Raw genomic sequence first — 14,397 nt, 5'->3', positions numbered from 1 at the left:
CCCCATTTCTGAAGGTTGGCTCTGCATCTCGTGGTGCCAGAGCGCAGTCTGTTCAGCGCCTTCCAAGTCGCCCAGTCCTCTGAGTGCCCAGGGGGGAGTCTCTCATTTGGTATCAGCCATTGGTTGAGATGCTGGGTTTGAGCCTGCCACTTTTGGACTCTTGCTTGCTGAGGTGTTCCAGGAAGTGTCTCTGTAGATCTTAGAAAACTATGTCTAGATTTAAGTCGTTGGCGTGCTGGCTGATACCCAAACAGGGGTATCAGCCACTCTTGCGGGGTGAGAAGGGTGGAATATCAATACTGTAAATAAATAAAATAAAATAAATGGCAGTCCCTCGCAGGTCCTGCCATTGGGTTCACCTCTTTCCTCCTCCTGGCACAGGTGGCATGAAACCCAACACGCTGGTCCTGGGCTTCTACGACGACTGTGTCCCAGAAGACTACTTCCTCCAAGACCCGGCCTTCATCCAGGCACGGGAGAACGATGAGTTCGGCGTGGACCTGGCAGCCTTGCAAGCTCACTTCCCTCCTGTGCGCCCAGCAGAGAGCCCTCGGGCGTTGAGCCCGGCTGAGTACGTGGCCATAATCTCAGATGCGGTGAAGATGCACAAGAACGTGTGCCTGGCGCGCTACTTCCACCTCCTGGAGAAGGACCAGCCTTCCTCGCCTTCCTCCTCCTCCACTTCCTCCACCTCTTCCTCCTCCTCCTCCAGCTCCTCCAAGCGGCGTTTTGAGGGGCGCTACATCGACGTGTGGCCCCTGAACCTGCTGCGGCCCCACACCCCGACCTACGTGGACATCTGCAGCCTCTTCCTGCTCCAGATGGCCTGCATCCTGACCATGGTCAGCTCCTGGAAGGCCGCCCGGCTGCGCATCTTCCTCTGCGTGGAGTCCGGCGACGTAGGCTGGGTGGGTAAGGAGGAGAAGCTGCGGGAGCTGCTGACCAAGCTGCGCATCAAAGCCACCATCAAGATCGTCACCTGGGACCAAGTGGTGGCCCTCAACGGACTCCAGCAACAGCCCTCTGAGACGGAGACCTCGTCCCCCCCGCACGACGGGGAGACCTTCCTCAACGCAGCCACCACTTTCCGCGTGACGGACGAGTACTTGGCGTCCGTCAACAACCTGGTGAGGAAGCAAGGAGGGCAGACCGCCGTGCGCTTCCTGTACCTGCCACGGCCTCCCGCTGACACCGCACAGTACGAGCGCTACCTGGAGCAGCTGCGTATCCTGACCACAGACCTGGGGCCCACCTTGCTCATCCACGGCCTCACCCCCGTCACCTGCACTGAGCTCTGAGGGTCAGGAACTACAACTCCCAGGTCTCCCTTTTGTGGATTGTGGGAGTCGGAGTCTTCCCTCCCTCTCTCCAGGATTTTTCCAAAGAAGGATTCGCCTTCTGGGGCAAAACTTCAATGTGATCAGAAGAAACATTGTGGTGCGTTTGGAAAAAGGAGGAGAGGGAAAGAAAGGGTGCCTTGTCTTTGGAGCAAACTTCACACAGAACCCATTTGGGGGGAGGTTTTGCCTCCGTGGCTTTGGAGAGCCGTGGCTTTTGGCTGTTACAAAGTGCTTCACAAATCTTAGTTTGGTCTGGAGATTTCAGTTGGACAAAGAAAAGCTTTCCGTGCTTTGAGAGGAGTCTCTTTCGTCCCTCGGTTTGGGACGATATATGCCTTCCATGGCCTCACGTCGTAGCAGAAACTATTGACCTTTGGATACGGTTGCAGGACAACACCGTTTTCTCACATTTGGGGGGACCTTCAGTATCTTCCAGTCTTCCTTTGCAGGAATTCTCTTCCAATCTGGTTTGGTTTTTCATGTTCCTTCGCTCATCAGTTCCAGATAGCTCGGCTCGGTCTTCCATTGGGCATCTCTAGGGGAGGAAAGAGGACTGTCTCATCTCAGTTGTGGACCCATTTCTGAGGCTCTTGGCTTGGTTCCTCTTAAATCTAGATCAGGCATGGGCAAACTTCAGTCTTCCAGGTGTTTTAGACTCACAACTCCCACAATTCCTTTTTCCCCGGGTGTTTATTGACAGTCAACACAGACTCCAGCAAAGGACTTCTTCTTCTTCCTCAGGCTTTGGCTTCAGAAGGAGTCCCAAAACCCTTTCGCCGGCAGGAAGCGCATGATGGCCCGTGTGTCGCCAAAGCCTCTCTTTGAAGGCAGATTGAGTCCTGAGTCTAGATCTCTAGGTCTAGAACCAGGTCAGACGCCTTTCTCTTTGCCTTCCCACACTATTGCAAAAGTTTTTTTCCAGGAAGAATAGCGCATGATGGGCCATGTGTCGCCAAAGCCTCTCTTTGAAGGCAGATTGAGTCCTGAGTCTAGATCTCTAGGTCTAGAACCCGGTCAGACGCCTTTCTCTTTGCCTTCCCGCATTATTGCAAAAGTTTTTTTCCAGGAAGAATAGCGCATGATGGGCCATGTGTCGCCAAAGCCTCTCTTTGAAGGCAGATTGAGTCCCGAGTCTAGATCTCTAGGTCTAGAACCCGGTCAGACGCCTTTCTCTTTGCCTTCCCGCACTATTGCAAAAGTTTTTTTCCAGGAAGAATAGCGCATGATGGGCCATGTGTCGCCATAGCCTCTCTTTGAAGGCAGATTGAGTCCTGAGTCTAGATCTCTAGGTCTAGAACCCAGTCAGACGCCTTTCTCTTTGCCTTCCCGCACTATTGCAAAAGTTTTTTTCCAGGAAGAATAGCGCATGATGGGCCATGTGTAGCCAAAGCCTCTCTTTGAAGGCAGATTGAGTCCTGAGTCTAGATCTCTTAAGTCTAGAACCCGGTCAGACGCCTTTCTCTTTGCCTTCCCGCACTATTGCAAAAGTTTTTTTCCAGGAAGAATAGTGCATGATGGGCCATGTGTCGCCAAAGCCTCTCTTTGAAGGCAGACTGAGTCCCGAGTCTAGATCTCTAGGTCTAGAACCCGGTCAGACGCCTTTCTCTTTGCCTTCCCGCACTATTGCAAAAGTTTTTTTCCAGGAAGAATAGCGCATGATGGGCCATGTGTCGCCAAAACCTCTCTTTGAAGGCAGATTGAGTCCAAGTCTAGATCTCTTAAGTCTAGAACCCGGTCAGACGCCTTTGTCTTTGCCTTCCCGCACTATTGCAAAAGTTTTTTTTTTCCAGGAAGAATATCTGGCCTTTGTATCCAAAGCCAGACATTTAAAGCGACGTCTCCTACGGACCACTAAAATCAAAATGTTCGTGTGCTCCCAGTTTCTGGTACCAACTGAAACTGGGAAACTTTATACACACACACACACACACATACACACACATTGTTGTTGTTATTGTTGTGAGACGACTGGAGAAAATGTCATCTTGGATTCGGCTCAGGCAATTTGTCGTTTGTTTTGACCCTCTTGCAATGCCAGGTTTAATGTCTTGTCGAAGGTTTTCATGGCCGGAATCATTGGGTTGTTGTAGGTTTTTTCGGGCTATATGGCCATGTTCTAGAGGCATTCTCTCCTGACGTTTTGCCTGCATCTATGGCAAGCATCCTCAGACCTCACTACCTCTGAGGATGCTTGCCATAAATGCAGGCGAAATGTCAGGAGAGAATGCCTCTAGAGCAGTGGTTCTCAACCTGGGGTCCCCAGATGTTTTTGGCCTTCAACTCCCAGAAATCCTAACAGCTGGTAAACTGGCTGGGATATCTGCGAGTTGTAGGGCAAAAACACCTGGGGACCCACAGGTTGAGAACCACTGTTATAGAGGCATTCTCTCCTGACGTTTCGCCTGCATCTATGGCAAGCATCCTCAGAGGTAGTGAGGTCTGAGGATGCTTGCCATAGATGCAGGCGAAACGTCAGGCAAGAATGCCTCTAGAATATGGCCATCTAGAACGAAAAAACCTACAACAACCCAATGCCAGGGTTTTTTTCCCCCTGGAATATGAACCAAATTTGTCTCTGTCCTGCAAAATGCTTTGGCCAAAGGAGGGGTCAAACTCGTCCAGAGTAGTCTGGACGAGTTTGTATGCATTTCTCTCTCAGATGTATGCATTTCTCTCTCTCTCATACGCCTTCAGCCCCCCAAACACTGCCCTTCACCCCAAGCAAAGCCTCTCGGCCGCTCCTCTAACAGCGAGTTGTAATTGGGGTCTTCTTCCAGTGTGTCGAAGATCGCTTTCAATAGGGATGGCGTCCTCAGAAATCTTCCTCCGCCAGGCTGGTTTGAGAAGACATCTTCCAAGAAGTAATAGACGTGGCCGACAGCAATGCCCAAGAGGTCCCCAGCAAGAGTGAACACCCCATGAGAAGCCAAGGGAAGAATTCCAACTCCCACCATTCCTAACAGCCTCAGGTCCCTTCCTTTCCCCTCTCAGCTGCTTAAGTGGAAAAAGAAATGGAAAAGGAAAAGGGTCCTGAGGCTGTTAGGAATGGTGGGAGTTGAAGTCCAAAATGTTGGCATGTAGCAGAGTATCGCAGAACCTCAGAATAATGGACTCTGGAGTCTCCGGTAAAAGCAGGTTTTTAGCTGTACTTAAGCAGCTCAAAATAGACAACATAGACCATCAGCAGACAGATGTGAAGAACACAAACCGAAAGAGATAGGAACTAACGCAAACTGCAGCTGGAAGGAAGTTTATCTCTGGCACTCCCTAATTTTTCACAGAGCAAGAACTCAGGGTCACATTCTCACAGCTTGTTATGTTGCTGTTTAACCCTTCTGCGTCAGCCTACATCCTGGCAATACAACTCTATACCAATCACAATCCTATCACATAAAATTACATTTAAACACACTTCATACATGAATTACACACTGACACAAAACACCTAGAAGGCCAAAGTTTGCCCAGGCCTGGTGCAGATGCATGTACCGTCTTGTTGATACAACTGACTTGATTATTGGTGGAAACAACATGTTTACATGGTCAAAGACAACAGCTCTTTTAAATTAAGGAAACAGATGTCTGTTTAAGAAGGAAGTCAACCACACGTTTATGTTTGCCAACACCAATTAAGGAGAGTCAACATCTGTCTGGAACTGATGGGAATCAATATGTTTTAGCTCAGGCATGGGCAAACTTGGGCCTTCCAAATGTTTTGGACTTCCTACCGGCTGTTAGGAATTGTGGGAGTTGAAATCCAAAACACCTGGAGGGCCAAAGTTTGCCCAGGCCTGGTACAGGTGCATGTGCCGTCTTGTTGATACAACTGACTTGATTATTGTTGGAAACAACATGTTTACATGGTCAAAGACAACAGCTCTTTTAAATTAAGGAAACTGATGTCTGTTTAAGAAGGAAGTCAACAACAAGGCTCCTTACGTTTACCAACACCAATTAAGGAGTCAACATCTGTCTGGAACTGATGGGAATCAATATGTTTTAGCTCAGGCATGGGCAAACTTGGGACTTCCAAATGTTTTGGACTTCCTACCAGCTGTTAGGAATTGTGGGAGTTGAAGTCCAAAAGTTTGCTCATGCCTGATCTAGAGGAAGACAATTCTCATGCCTTCTTACCTTAAGCCAGAACGAAGAAAAGAGAAGATGAATCGTGCCTCGCTCCGTTTTCTTCACTAACTAATGCTTCCATGAGTCAAAGAAGGCCAGATCTTCCAAGCTGTGTCCAGAGATGAGGAAAGTAACACCCTTTTTTTGGCCTTCAATGGCCAGGATGCCATTATTAGGCCAATAATAATAGTAATAGTAATAACTAAAAGCACTTGTCTACATTATGAGGATATCTGGCCTTGTTTACTACAGTTCCCAGGTCCAGATTTCCCTCGGGCCAGCTCAGCAATGGATCTGGGGAGTTGCAATCCATAGTTTCCCAAACTGTGAGATCCTCCAAAAATGATTGTTTTGATATAGGTCAGGTATGGGCAAACGTGGGTCCTCTAGGTGTTTTGGACTTCAACTCCCACCATTCCTGGTCTCAGGCCCTTTCCTTTTCCCCCTCAGCCGCTTAAGCGTTATATCTATTTGTCGGGATATGAAGGTAGGCATCTTTTAGATCTATTATCTAGTTTAAGTGGCTGAGGGGGGAAAGGAAGGGGCCTGAGGCCAGGAATGGTGGGAGTTGAAGTCCAAAACACCCAAAGGGCCCAATTTTGCCCAGGCCTACCATAGATGGACAAATTTTGGAGCAGCCTCAGAGAAAACCCTGTTTCTTGCCCATTCCTTCCCCCATTTTGCTCAATTCCTGCAAATCGTGCGTCTCAGGAGGACGGGAAGGACGTCTCCATTAATTTTCCCAACCATTGATTTTTCCATCGTCTTCCCTTAACTTTGCTAACAGTGATTCCGGTAAGGGGGTGTCCCTGAAGGGGTACGGAGTTGCCCCCCAACACTTCAGTGCACCCCACCCTATCCCCGGAGCTGCTTGGACTAATCATTAACGAGCAAATTAATCGGGGTTCGATGGGAAGGGGGTCACGTTCCTCTGAAGGTTGATCACCCCAGGGAGGGAGGGAGGGAGGGAGGGAGAGTGAGTTTGCGAGGGTGGATGGATTTTGTGTGAATGGGTCGCTGTGGTTGTCTCCTTTGGGGAGCTACCGCTGGCATTTAGGGACTAACACTAACTCGGTAGTTCGGAGAAGGAAGGGGATTTCTACTTTTAATGGAACTCGGCAATAAAAGTGAGACTTATGTGAACCATCGCAGTGTTGTGAGCGGTCTGTTTTCATAGGATGGGTGGGGACGGACCACGCAACCCGGTCTTGGCTGCCTTTTTTGGGCTGTGAACGGGCTGGAATGCAAGAAGGGCAGACCACACGAGGGGAGAGACACAGAGGACATTGGAATTGTATTGCAAAGGATTCCCCCAGGCAGTAACAAGCCACACATAAAGAATTCCAGACAAAAAACAATCAGGAACAGCTAATCACCTCTCAGCAAAGGATTCCCCCAGGCAGTAACAAGCCAGACATCAAAAATCCCAGACAAGAAACAATCAGGAACAGCTAATCACCTCTCAGCAAAGGATTCCCCCAGGCAGTAACAAGCCACACATCAAAAATTCCAGACAAGAAACAATCAGGAACAACTAATCACCTTTCAGCAAAGGATTCCCCCAGGCAGTAGCAAGACACAAATACAAAATTCCAGACAAGAAACAATCAGGAACAGCTAATCACCTCTCAGCGAAGAATTCCCCCAGGCAGTAACAAGCCACACATTAAAACATTCCAGACAAGAAACAATCAGGAACAGCTAATCAGCTCTCAGCAAAGGATTCCCCCAGGCAGTAGCAAGACACACATAAAAATTCCAGACAAGAAACAATCAGGAACAGCTAATCACCTCTCAGCAAAGGATTCCCCCAGGCAGTAGCAAGACACACATAAAAATTCCAAACAAGAAACAATCAGGAACAGCTAATCACCTCTCAGCAAAGGATTCCCCCAGGCAGTAACAAGCCACACATAAAAATTGTCAGGCTATCAAATGCTAATTAAGGTGACCAATTGAAACTTTCACACCTATCTCCAATAGACAAGAGTTCTTTCTCCCACCCTGGATTTTCCACAGATATATAAACCCAATTTTCCTAGTTTCTAACAGACCTCACAACCTCTGGGGATTCCTGCCACAAATGCAGGTGAAATGATCCTCAAGTTTGCAGTTGACACCAAAGTGGAAGGGAGAGCCAAGACTCCAGAGGACAGGAGCAGGATTCAAAACAATCTTGACAGATTAGAGAGATGATGGGCCAAAACTAACAAAATGAAGTTCAACAGGGACAAATGCAAGATACTCCACTTTGGCAGGAAAAACGAAATGCAAAGAGACAGAATGGGGGATGCCTGGCTCGAGAGCAGGACGTGTGAAAAAGATCTTGGAGTCCTCGTGGAAAACAAACATGAGCCAACAATGTGATGTGGTGGCAAAAAAAGCCAATGGGATTTTGGCCTGCATCAAGAGGAGCATAGTGTCTAGATCTAAGGAAGTCATGCTCCCCGTGCTCTATTCTGCTCTGGTTAGACCACTTTACCTGGAATATTGTGTCCAATTCTTGGCACCACAATTCAAGAGAGATATTGACAAACTGGAATGTGTCCAGAGGAGGGTAACTCAAATGATCAAAGGTCTGGAGAACAAGCCCTATGAGGAGCGGCTTAACGAGCTGGGCATGTTTAGCCTGAAGAAGAGAAGGCTGAGAGGAGATATGATAGCCATGTATAAAATATGTGAGAGGAAGCCACAGGGAGGAGGGAGCAAGCTTGTTTTCTGCTTCCTTGGAGACTAGGACGCAATGGAACAATGGCTTCAAACTACAAGAGAGGAGATTCCATCTGAACATGAGGAAGAACTTCCTGACTGTGAGAGCCGTTCAGCAGTGGAACTCTCTGCCCCGGAGTGTGGTGGAGGCTCCTTCTTTGGAAGCTTTTAAACAGGGGCTGGATGGCCATCTGTCAGGAGTGATTTGAATGCAATATTCCTGCTTCTTGGCAGAATGGGCTTGGACTGGATGATGGCCCAGGAGGTCTCTTCCAACTCTTGGATTCTAGGATTCAATAATTCCCGCCTTTGGAGAAAGCCATTTCCTTTGGGCGTCCCTTCCAATCCCAAGTGGGCTGTTCACACGACTTCCGGGGGAGCCAGTGCCCAGGCTAAAGATGGCCGCTGCGCCTTCGTGAGGCCACTTCCGGAATAGGACCTGTCTCTATGGTTGAGAGGCCACTTCCGGAAGTGGGCCTTAGGAAGAGGGCCTCTCTCTATGGTTGGAGCTTCCTAGGGGACCAGGAGGAAGAGAAGGAGGAGGAGGAGGTGGGTTTGAGGAGGGGTGATAGAAGGGAGGCCCTGGTTGTGGGACCAAACGTTCGAATAGTAGAGGCAGTGTTCACATTCGGGCATAGTGAGTATTCGTGCCAAGTTTGGTCCAGATCCATCATTGTTTGAGTCCACACTGCTCTCTGGATGTAGGTGAACTACAACTCCCAAACTCAACGTCAATGCCCACCAAACCCTTCCCTTATTTTCTGTTGGTCATGGAAGTTGCATGTTTCAAGTTTGGTTCAGTTCCATCGTTGGTAGGGTTCAGAATGCTCTTTGATTGTAGGTGGACTATAAATCCCAGCAATTACAACTCCCAAATGTCAAGGTCTATTTTCCCCAAACTCCACCAGTGTTCACATTTGGGCATATTGAGTATTTGTGCCAAGTTTGGTCCAGATCCAGCATTGTTTGAGTCCACAGAGCTCTCTGGATGTAAGTGAACTACAACTCCCAAACTCAAGGTCAATGCCCACCAAACCCTTCTAATATTTTCTGTTGGTCGTGGGAGATCTAAAATTGTTTTCATTACGTCATTGGTGGAGTTCAGAATGCTCTTTGATTGTAGGTGAACTACAACTCAGCAACTACAACTCCCAAATGTCAGGATTCTATTTTCCCCAAATTCCACCAGTGTTTACATTTGGGCATATGGAGTATTCGTGCCAAGTTTGGTCCAGATCCATCATTGTTTGAGTCTACACTGCTCTCTGGGTGTAGGTGAACTACAACTCTAAAACCCAAGGTCAATGCCCATCCAACTCTTCTAGTGTTTTGTTGGTCATGGGTGTTTTATGTGCTAAAATTGTTTCAATTATGTCATTGGTGGAGTTCAGAATACTCTTTGATTGTAGGTGAACTACAAATCTCAGCAACGACAACTCCCAAATGTCAGGATTCTATTTTCCCCAAACTCCACCAGTATTTACATTTGGGCATATGGAGTTTTCGTGCCAACTTTGGTCCAGATCCATCATTGTTTGAGTCTACAGTGCTCTCTGGATGTAGGTTAACTACAACTCCAAAACTCAAGGTCAATGCCCACCAAATCCTTCTAGTGCAGTGTTTCTCAACCTGGGGGTCGGGACCCCTGAGGGGGTCGCAAGGGGGTGTCAGAGGGGTCGCCAAAGACCATAAGCATTTTCTGATGGTTATGGGGATTCCATGTGGGAAGTCTGAGCCAATTCTATCGTTGGTGGGTTTCAGAATGTTCTTTGATTGAATTGAACTATAAATCCCAGCAACTACAACTCCCAAATGTCAAGATCTATTTTCCCCAGACTCCACCAGTGTTCACATTTGGGCATATTGAGTATTCGTGCCAGGTTTGGTCCAGATCCATCATTGTTTGAATCCACAGTGCTCTCTGGATGTAGGTGAACTACAACTCTAAAACTTAAGGTTAGTGCCCACCAAACTCTTCTAGTATTTTCTGTTGGTCGTGGGAGTTCTGTGTGCTAAAATTGTTTCAATTACATCATTGGTGGAGTTCAGAATGGCTTGTTCTTAGGCTGCCATGATCAGACCCTTATAACCCACGAACAAAAATTGTGTTGCATAGTGTAATGCAGACATGAGCAAATTTCATCCCTCTGGGTGTTTTGGACTTCAATTCCCACAATTCCTCTACATCTAGATTTACCGCCATTGGCCAACTTTGGCCTTCCCTCCAAGTGTTTTGGACTCCAACTCCCACAATTCCTAACGGCCTATTGGCCGTTAGGAATTGTGGGAGTTGGAGTCCAAAACACTTGGAGGGAAGGCCAAAGTTGGCCCATGCCTTTGTCCTCTTGGAACCTCCATCAAGGGATCATCTGCATACCCACGTGTGGGAGTTGAAGTCCAAAACACCTGGATGGTGGGATGAAGTTGGCCCATGGCTGACCTAAACATTAGGACGATCCAGCAGACAAGAGTCCTTTGTCCCACCCTGGTCATTCCACAAATATATAAACCCTTTTTCCTACTTCCAACAGACCTCACTACCTCTGAGAATGCTTGCCATAGATGCAGGCGAAACGTCAGGAGCGAATGCCTCTAGAACATGGCCATATAGCCCGAAAAAACCTACAATAACCCATTCACACCTTGCTCCAGCAGAGAAGAGTCGTTTGTCCCACTCTGGTCATTCCTCAGATATATAAACCCATTTTCCTAGTTCCAACAGACCTCACTACCTCTGAGGATGCTTGCCATAGATGCAGGCAAAACGTCAGGAGAGAATGCCTCTAGAACATGGCCATATAGCCCAAAAAAACCTACAACAACCCATTAGGAAGATCTTCCTAACATGGTAGAATTTGCTACTGCCTGGGAGTCTCCTTCTCTGGAGTTTGGATGGCTATCTGTTGGGAAGGCTTGGATTGTGTGTTGGGGGTCAGACTAGGTGACCCTCTCTGATTCTATTCTATTCTCTCTGGTTCTATTCCATGTGCAGGCCTGCCCCTTGAGGAAGATGTCCTTGCTGTTGGACGTCCACCGGGGTTTGCCCTTTCCCGGCTCTCCTCGTCGTGTGGCCCTCGTCTCCGGCTCCTGCCTCTACTTCCACTACGGCTGTGACGGCCTGGACGACCGAGGCTGGGGGTGCGGCTACCGGACACTGCAGACGCTATGCTCCTGGCTGGTGGCCTCAGCCGACCAGCGACACATCGATCCCCGCCCAGTGCCTTCCTTGACGGAAATCCAGGCTTCCCTGGTTGAGATGGGGGACAAGCCCCCTTCCTTTGCCGGCTCCAAGGATTGGATCGGCACCGTGGAAGCGGCTTTGTGCCTGGACTACTTCTATGCCATTCCAGGCAAGCTGCTCCACGTCCCCTGCGGCCGGGAGCTGGAGACGCAGCTGGAGGCTTTGTACAGCCATTTCCAGTCAGGTGGGGGTCCCGTCATGATGGGAGGGGACCGAGACAACTCCTCGAAGGGGTTGCTGGGCGTCTGCTCCGGCCCCCAAGGGCATCACCTCCTGGTTCTGGATCCGCACTATTACGGCAGGGCTGGCTCCCTCCCGAAGAGAGAGTTGCAGGCAAGCGGCTGGGTTTCTTGGAGGGGACTCGAGTCCTTTGAGGAGAGCTCCTTCTACAATCTCTGCCTGCCCCAGTTCTGGACTAAAGGGTCTCCTCCCTCGTAAAACCAATAATATAATAATTTGTTGTTGTTGTTGTTGTTGTTCATTCGTTCAGTCAGGAAGAACTGGAGCCACTGCAGAACAGTCCCTGCAAGGTGCCTCAGAAGGATACCGTGGTCTACACACTCCCCTGTCCAACTCTCTTTATTTAATGTATTGTCGAAGGCTTTCATGGCTGGAATCACTCCGTTCTTGTGGGTTTTTTGGGCTATATGGCCATGTTCTAGAGGCATTTCTCCTGACGTTTCGCCTGCATCTATGGCAAGCATCCTCAGAGGTGAGGATGGCAAGCATCCTCAGAGGACCTCACCTCTGAGGATGCTTGCCATAGATGCAGGCGAAACGTCAGGAGAAATGCCTCTAGAACATGGCCAGATAGGCCGAAAAAACCCACAAGAACTGAGTCTCTTTATTTATTTACTCTGTTTGTATCCTGCCTTTCTCTACCCTGAAGGGACTCAAGGCAGCTTCGAAGGGGATTTGCTGCGGATGCCCTCTGCCAGCGTAACTTCTTTCTTTATTCTGCCTGCCTCTCCAAATAGGACCCATAATTAATTAATACAAGAACAAGGTTCTTGTGGGTTTTTTCGGGCTATAGAGCCATGTTCTAGAGGCATTTCTCCTGATGTCAAATGAACAACCACCATGTCAGACTGTCAGGAACTGGTTTCATGGCCTTGGACATTGGCGCACTAAACCAGAATCCTGACATGGAGAGCTGGTAAGGAGATGCAGCTGGCGGCCTTGGGGGAAAGCAGTTGGGGTTTGGCGGGGAATATTGCGCGGGATTCCCGGCCGGCGGGAAAGGGGAATTCAATTGTATGGGAGGGTATATAAGGGTTGCTCTGGGACTGTGTGCCAATCCTGGCTTTATTCGTGTCTGATGTCCAGTAGTAAAAGTATCCTGATTGATTACGGATTGGCGTCCTGTGTCGTTATTGGGAGCGGCTGCTGTGAGCTTACATCAGACTACACAGAGAAGCCATTGAAATCCACAAGAAGCATGTGGACAATTTCAACAGAAAGGAAGAGACCATGAAAATGAACAAAATCTGGCTACCAGTATTAAAAAACTCTAAAATTATAACAGCTAAACAACAGAGAGGAAAAAACCAGGCACAGATTAACACCTCCCAGCAACAGATTTTCCCAGGCTCAGGCAGGCCTTCAAATGCTAATGAAGGTGATCAGCTAAACATTCACACCTAACTGCAGCAGGGAAGAGCTCCTTGCCCCACCCCAGTCATTCCACAGATATATAAACCCTTTTTCCTAATTCCAACAGACCTCACTACCTCTGAGGATGCTTGCCATAGATGCAGGCGAAACGTCAGGAGAAATGCCTCTACAACATGGCTCTATAGCCCGAAAAAACCCACAAGAACCTAGTGATTCCAGCCATGAAAGCCTTCGACAATACAATACAAGAACAGCTTGATGCCTTGGTTTGAGTATTGGACTGGAACACTGGGTGACGAGTCCGAATCCATGTTGGGCTGAAATCCTTTCAGTTTGCCTGAAGGATCGACTGTGGGGAGCGATAGGGCTCCCTTGCAACCTGGGGTTCAGAATAATGCCCTGCCAGAACGGTTGGCCTCCTTACCATCAGCAATGGACATTCTGTGCTTGCTCCAACTGCCCACCTGCCCTAAGAATGCTATCTTGTAAATCTCACTTAGTATAGCAGGACCAACAGCACTTTATTTCACAGCACTTTATTTCACAGCCTTAATGGAACAAGATGTTTGAGCTGGGATTTGGCAATAATTTGAAGTTGATGGACGGCAGTCAAAGAGGAAGAGTTTTGTTGACCTTATCTAAGCTCCTGCACTTTAATTTGGCTCTCTTTCCTGTAATCTCAACACTTTAATAGGTTAGGGCATTACCCTTCTAGACTGGCCCTCTTGAATTTTGCCCTTTCCTTTGGCTCTGTTTAAAAACCATTGCACTTACTTTGAGCCCGGACCTAGCATCAATTTTTGTTCAGCCATTTATTTTATTTATTTGTCCTGTCAGGGCAACCAGTCAATTGTATTACATTTCTAACAGAACAAAACAAACAAACAGACAAAACACAAAATTTGCAAGTTTGGTAGTTGATTAAGTGTCCTTTGACCAGTATCTGGCCACTTGGAGTGCCTCTGGTGTTGCTGCAAGAAGGTCCTCCCTTGTGCATGTGGCAGGGTTCAGGTTGCATTGCAGCAGGTGGTCAGTGGTTTGCTCTTCTCCACACTCGCATGTCGTGGATTCCACTTTCTGGCCCCATTTCTTGAGGTTGGCTCTGCATCTTGTGGTGCCAGAGCGCAGTCTGTTCAGCGCCTTCCAAGTCGCCCAGTCTTCTGTGTGCCCAGGAGGGAGTCTCTCATTGGGTATCAGCCATTGATTGAGGTTCTGGGTTTGAGCCTGCCACTTTTGGACTCTCGCTTTCTGGGGTGTTCCAGCTAATGTCTCTGTAGATCTTAGAAAACTATTTCTAGATTTAAGTCGTTGACATGCTGGCTGATACCCAAACAGGGGATGAGCTGGAGATGTCTCTGCCTTGGTCCT

The 14,397-nt window shown here is 48.4% G+C and overlaps 2 protein-coding genes across 2 annotated transcripts in view; both read left to right on the top strand.

The window, feature by feature from the left end:
* SLC12A9 (solute carrier family 12 member 9) overlaps positions 1–3,497 on the top strand; it is a 31,106-nt gene extending 27,609 nt beyond the window's left edge. The window contains exon 14 of the mRNA XM_067469660.1: positions 382–3,497. Coding sequence (XP_067325761.1) covers positions 382–1,298 — 917 coding nt within the window. The 3' untranslated portion in view covers positions 1,299–3,497. The remainder of the gene's footprint in view (positions 1–381) is intronic.
* A 5,191-nt stretch (positions 3,498–8,688) lies between these two features.
* On the top strand, positions 8,689–11,881 carry UFSP1 (UFM1 specific peptidase 1). The gene is made up of 2 exons (XM_067469659.1): positions 8,689–8,723; positions 11,167–11,881. The coding sequence occupies exon 2, from the start codon at positions 11,185–11,187 to the stop codon at positions 11,851–11,853; it is 669 nt and encodes a 222-aa protein (XP_067325760.1). The 5' UTR covers positions 8,689–8,723; positions 11,167–11,184; the 3' UTR covers positions 11,854–11,881.
* The last annotated feature ends 2,516 nt before the right edge of the window (positions 11,882–14,397 follow it).

This window comes from Anolis sagrei, chromosome 6, assembly GCF_037176765.1.
Source record: "Anolis sagrei isolate rAnoSag1 chromosome 6, rAnoSag1.mat, whole genome shotgun sequence".
Classification (NCBI taxonomy): domain Eukaryota; kingdom Metazoa; phylum Chordata; class Lepidosauria; order Squamata; family Dactyloidae; genus Anolis; species Anolis sagrei.
This window is presented reverse-complemented; position numbering and strand designations above follow the sequence as displayed.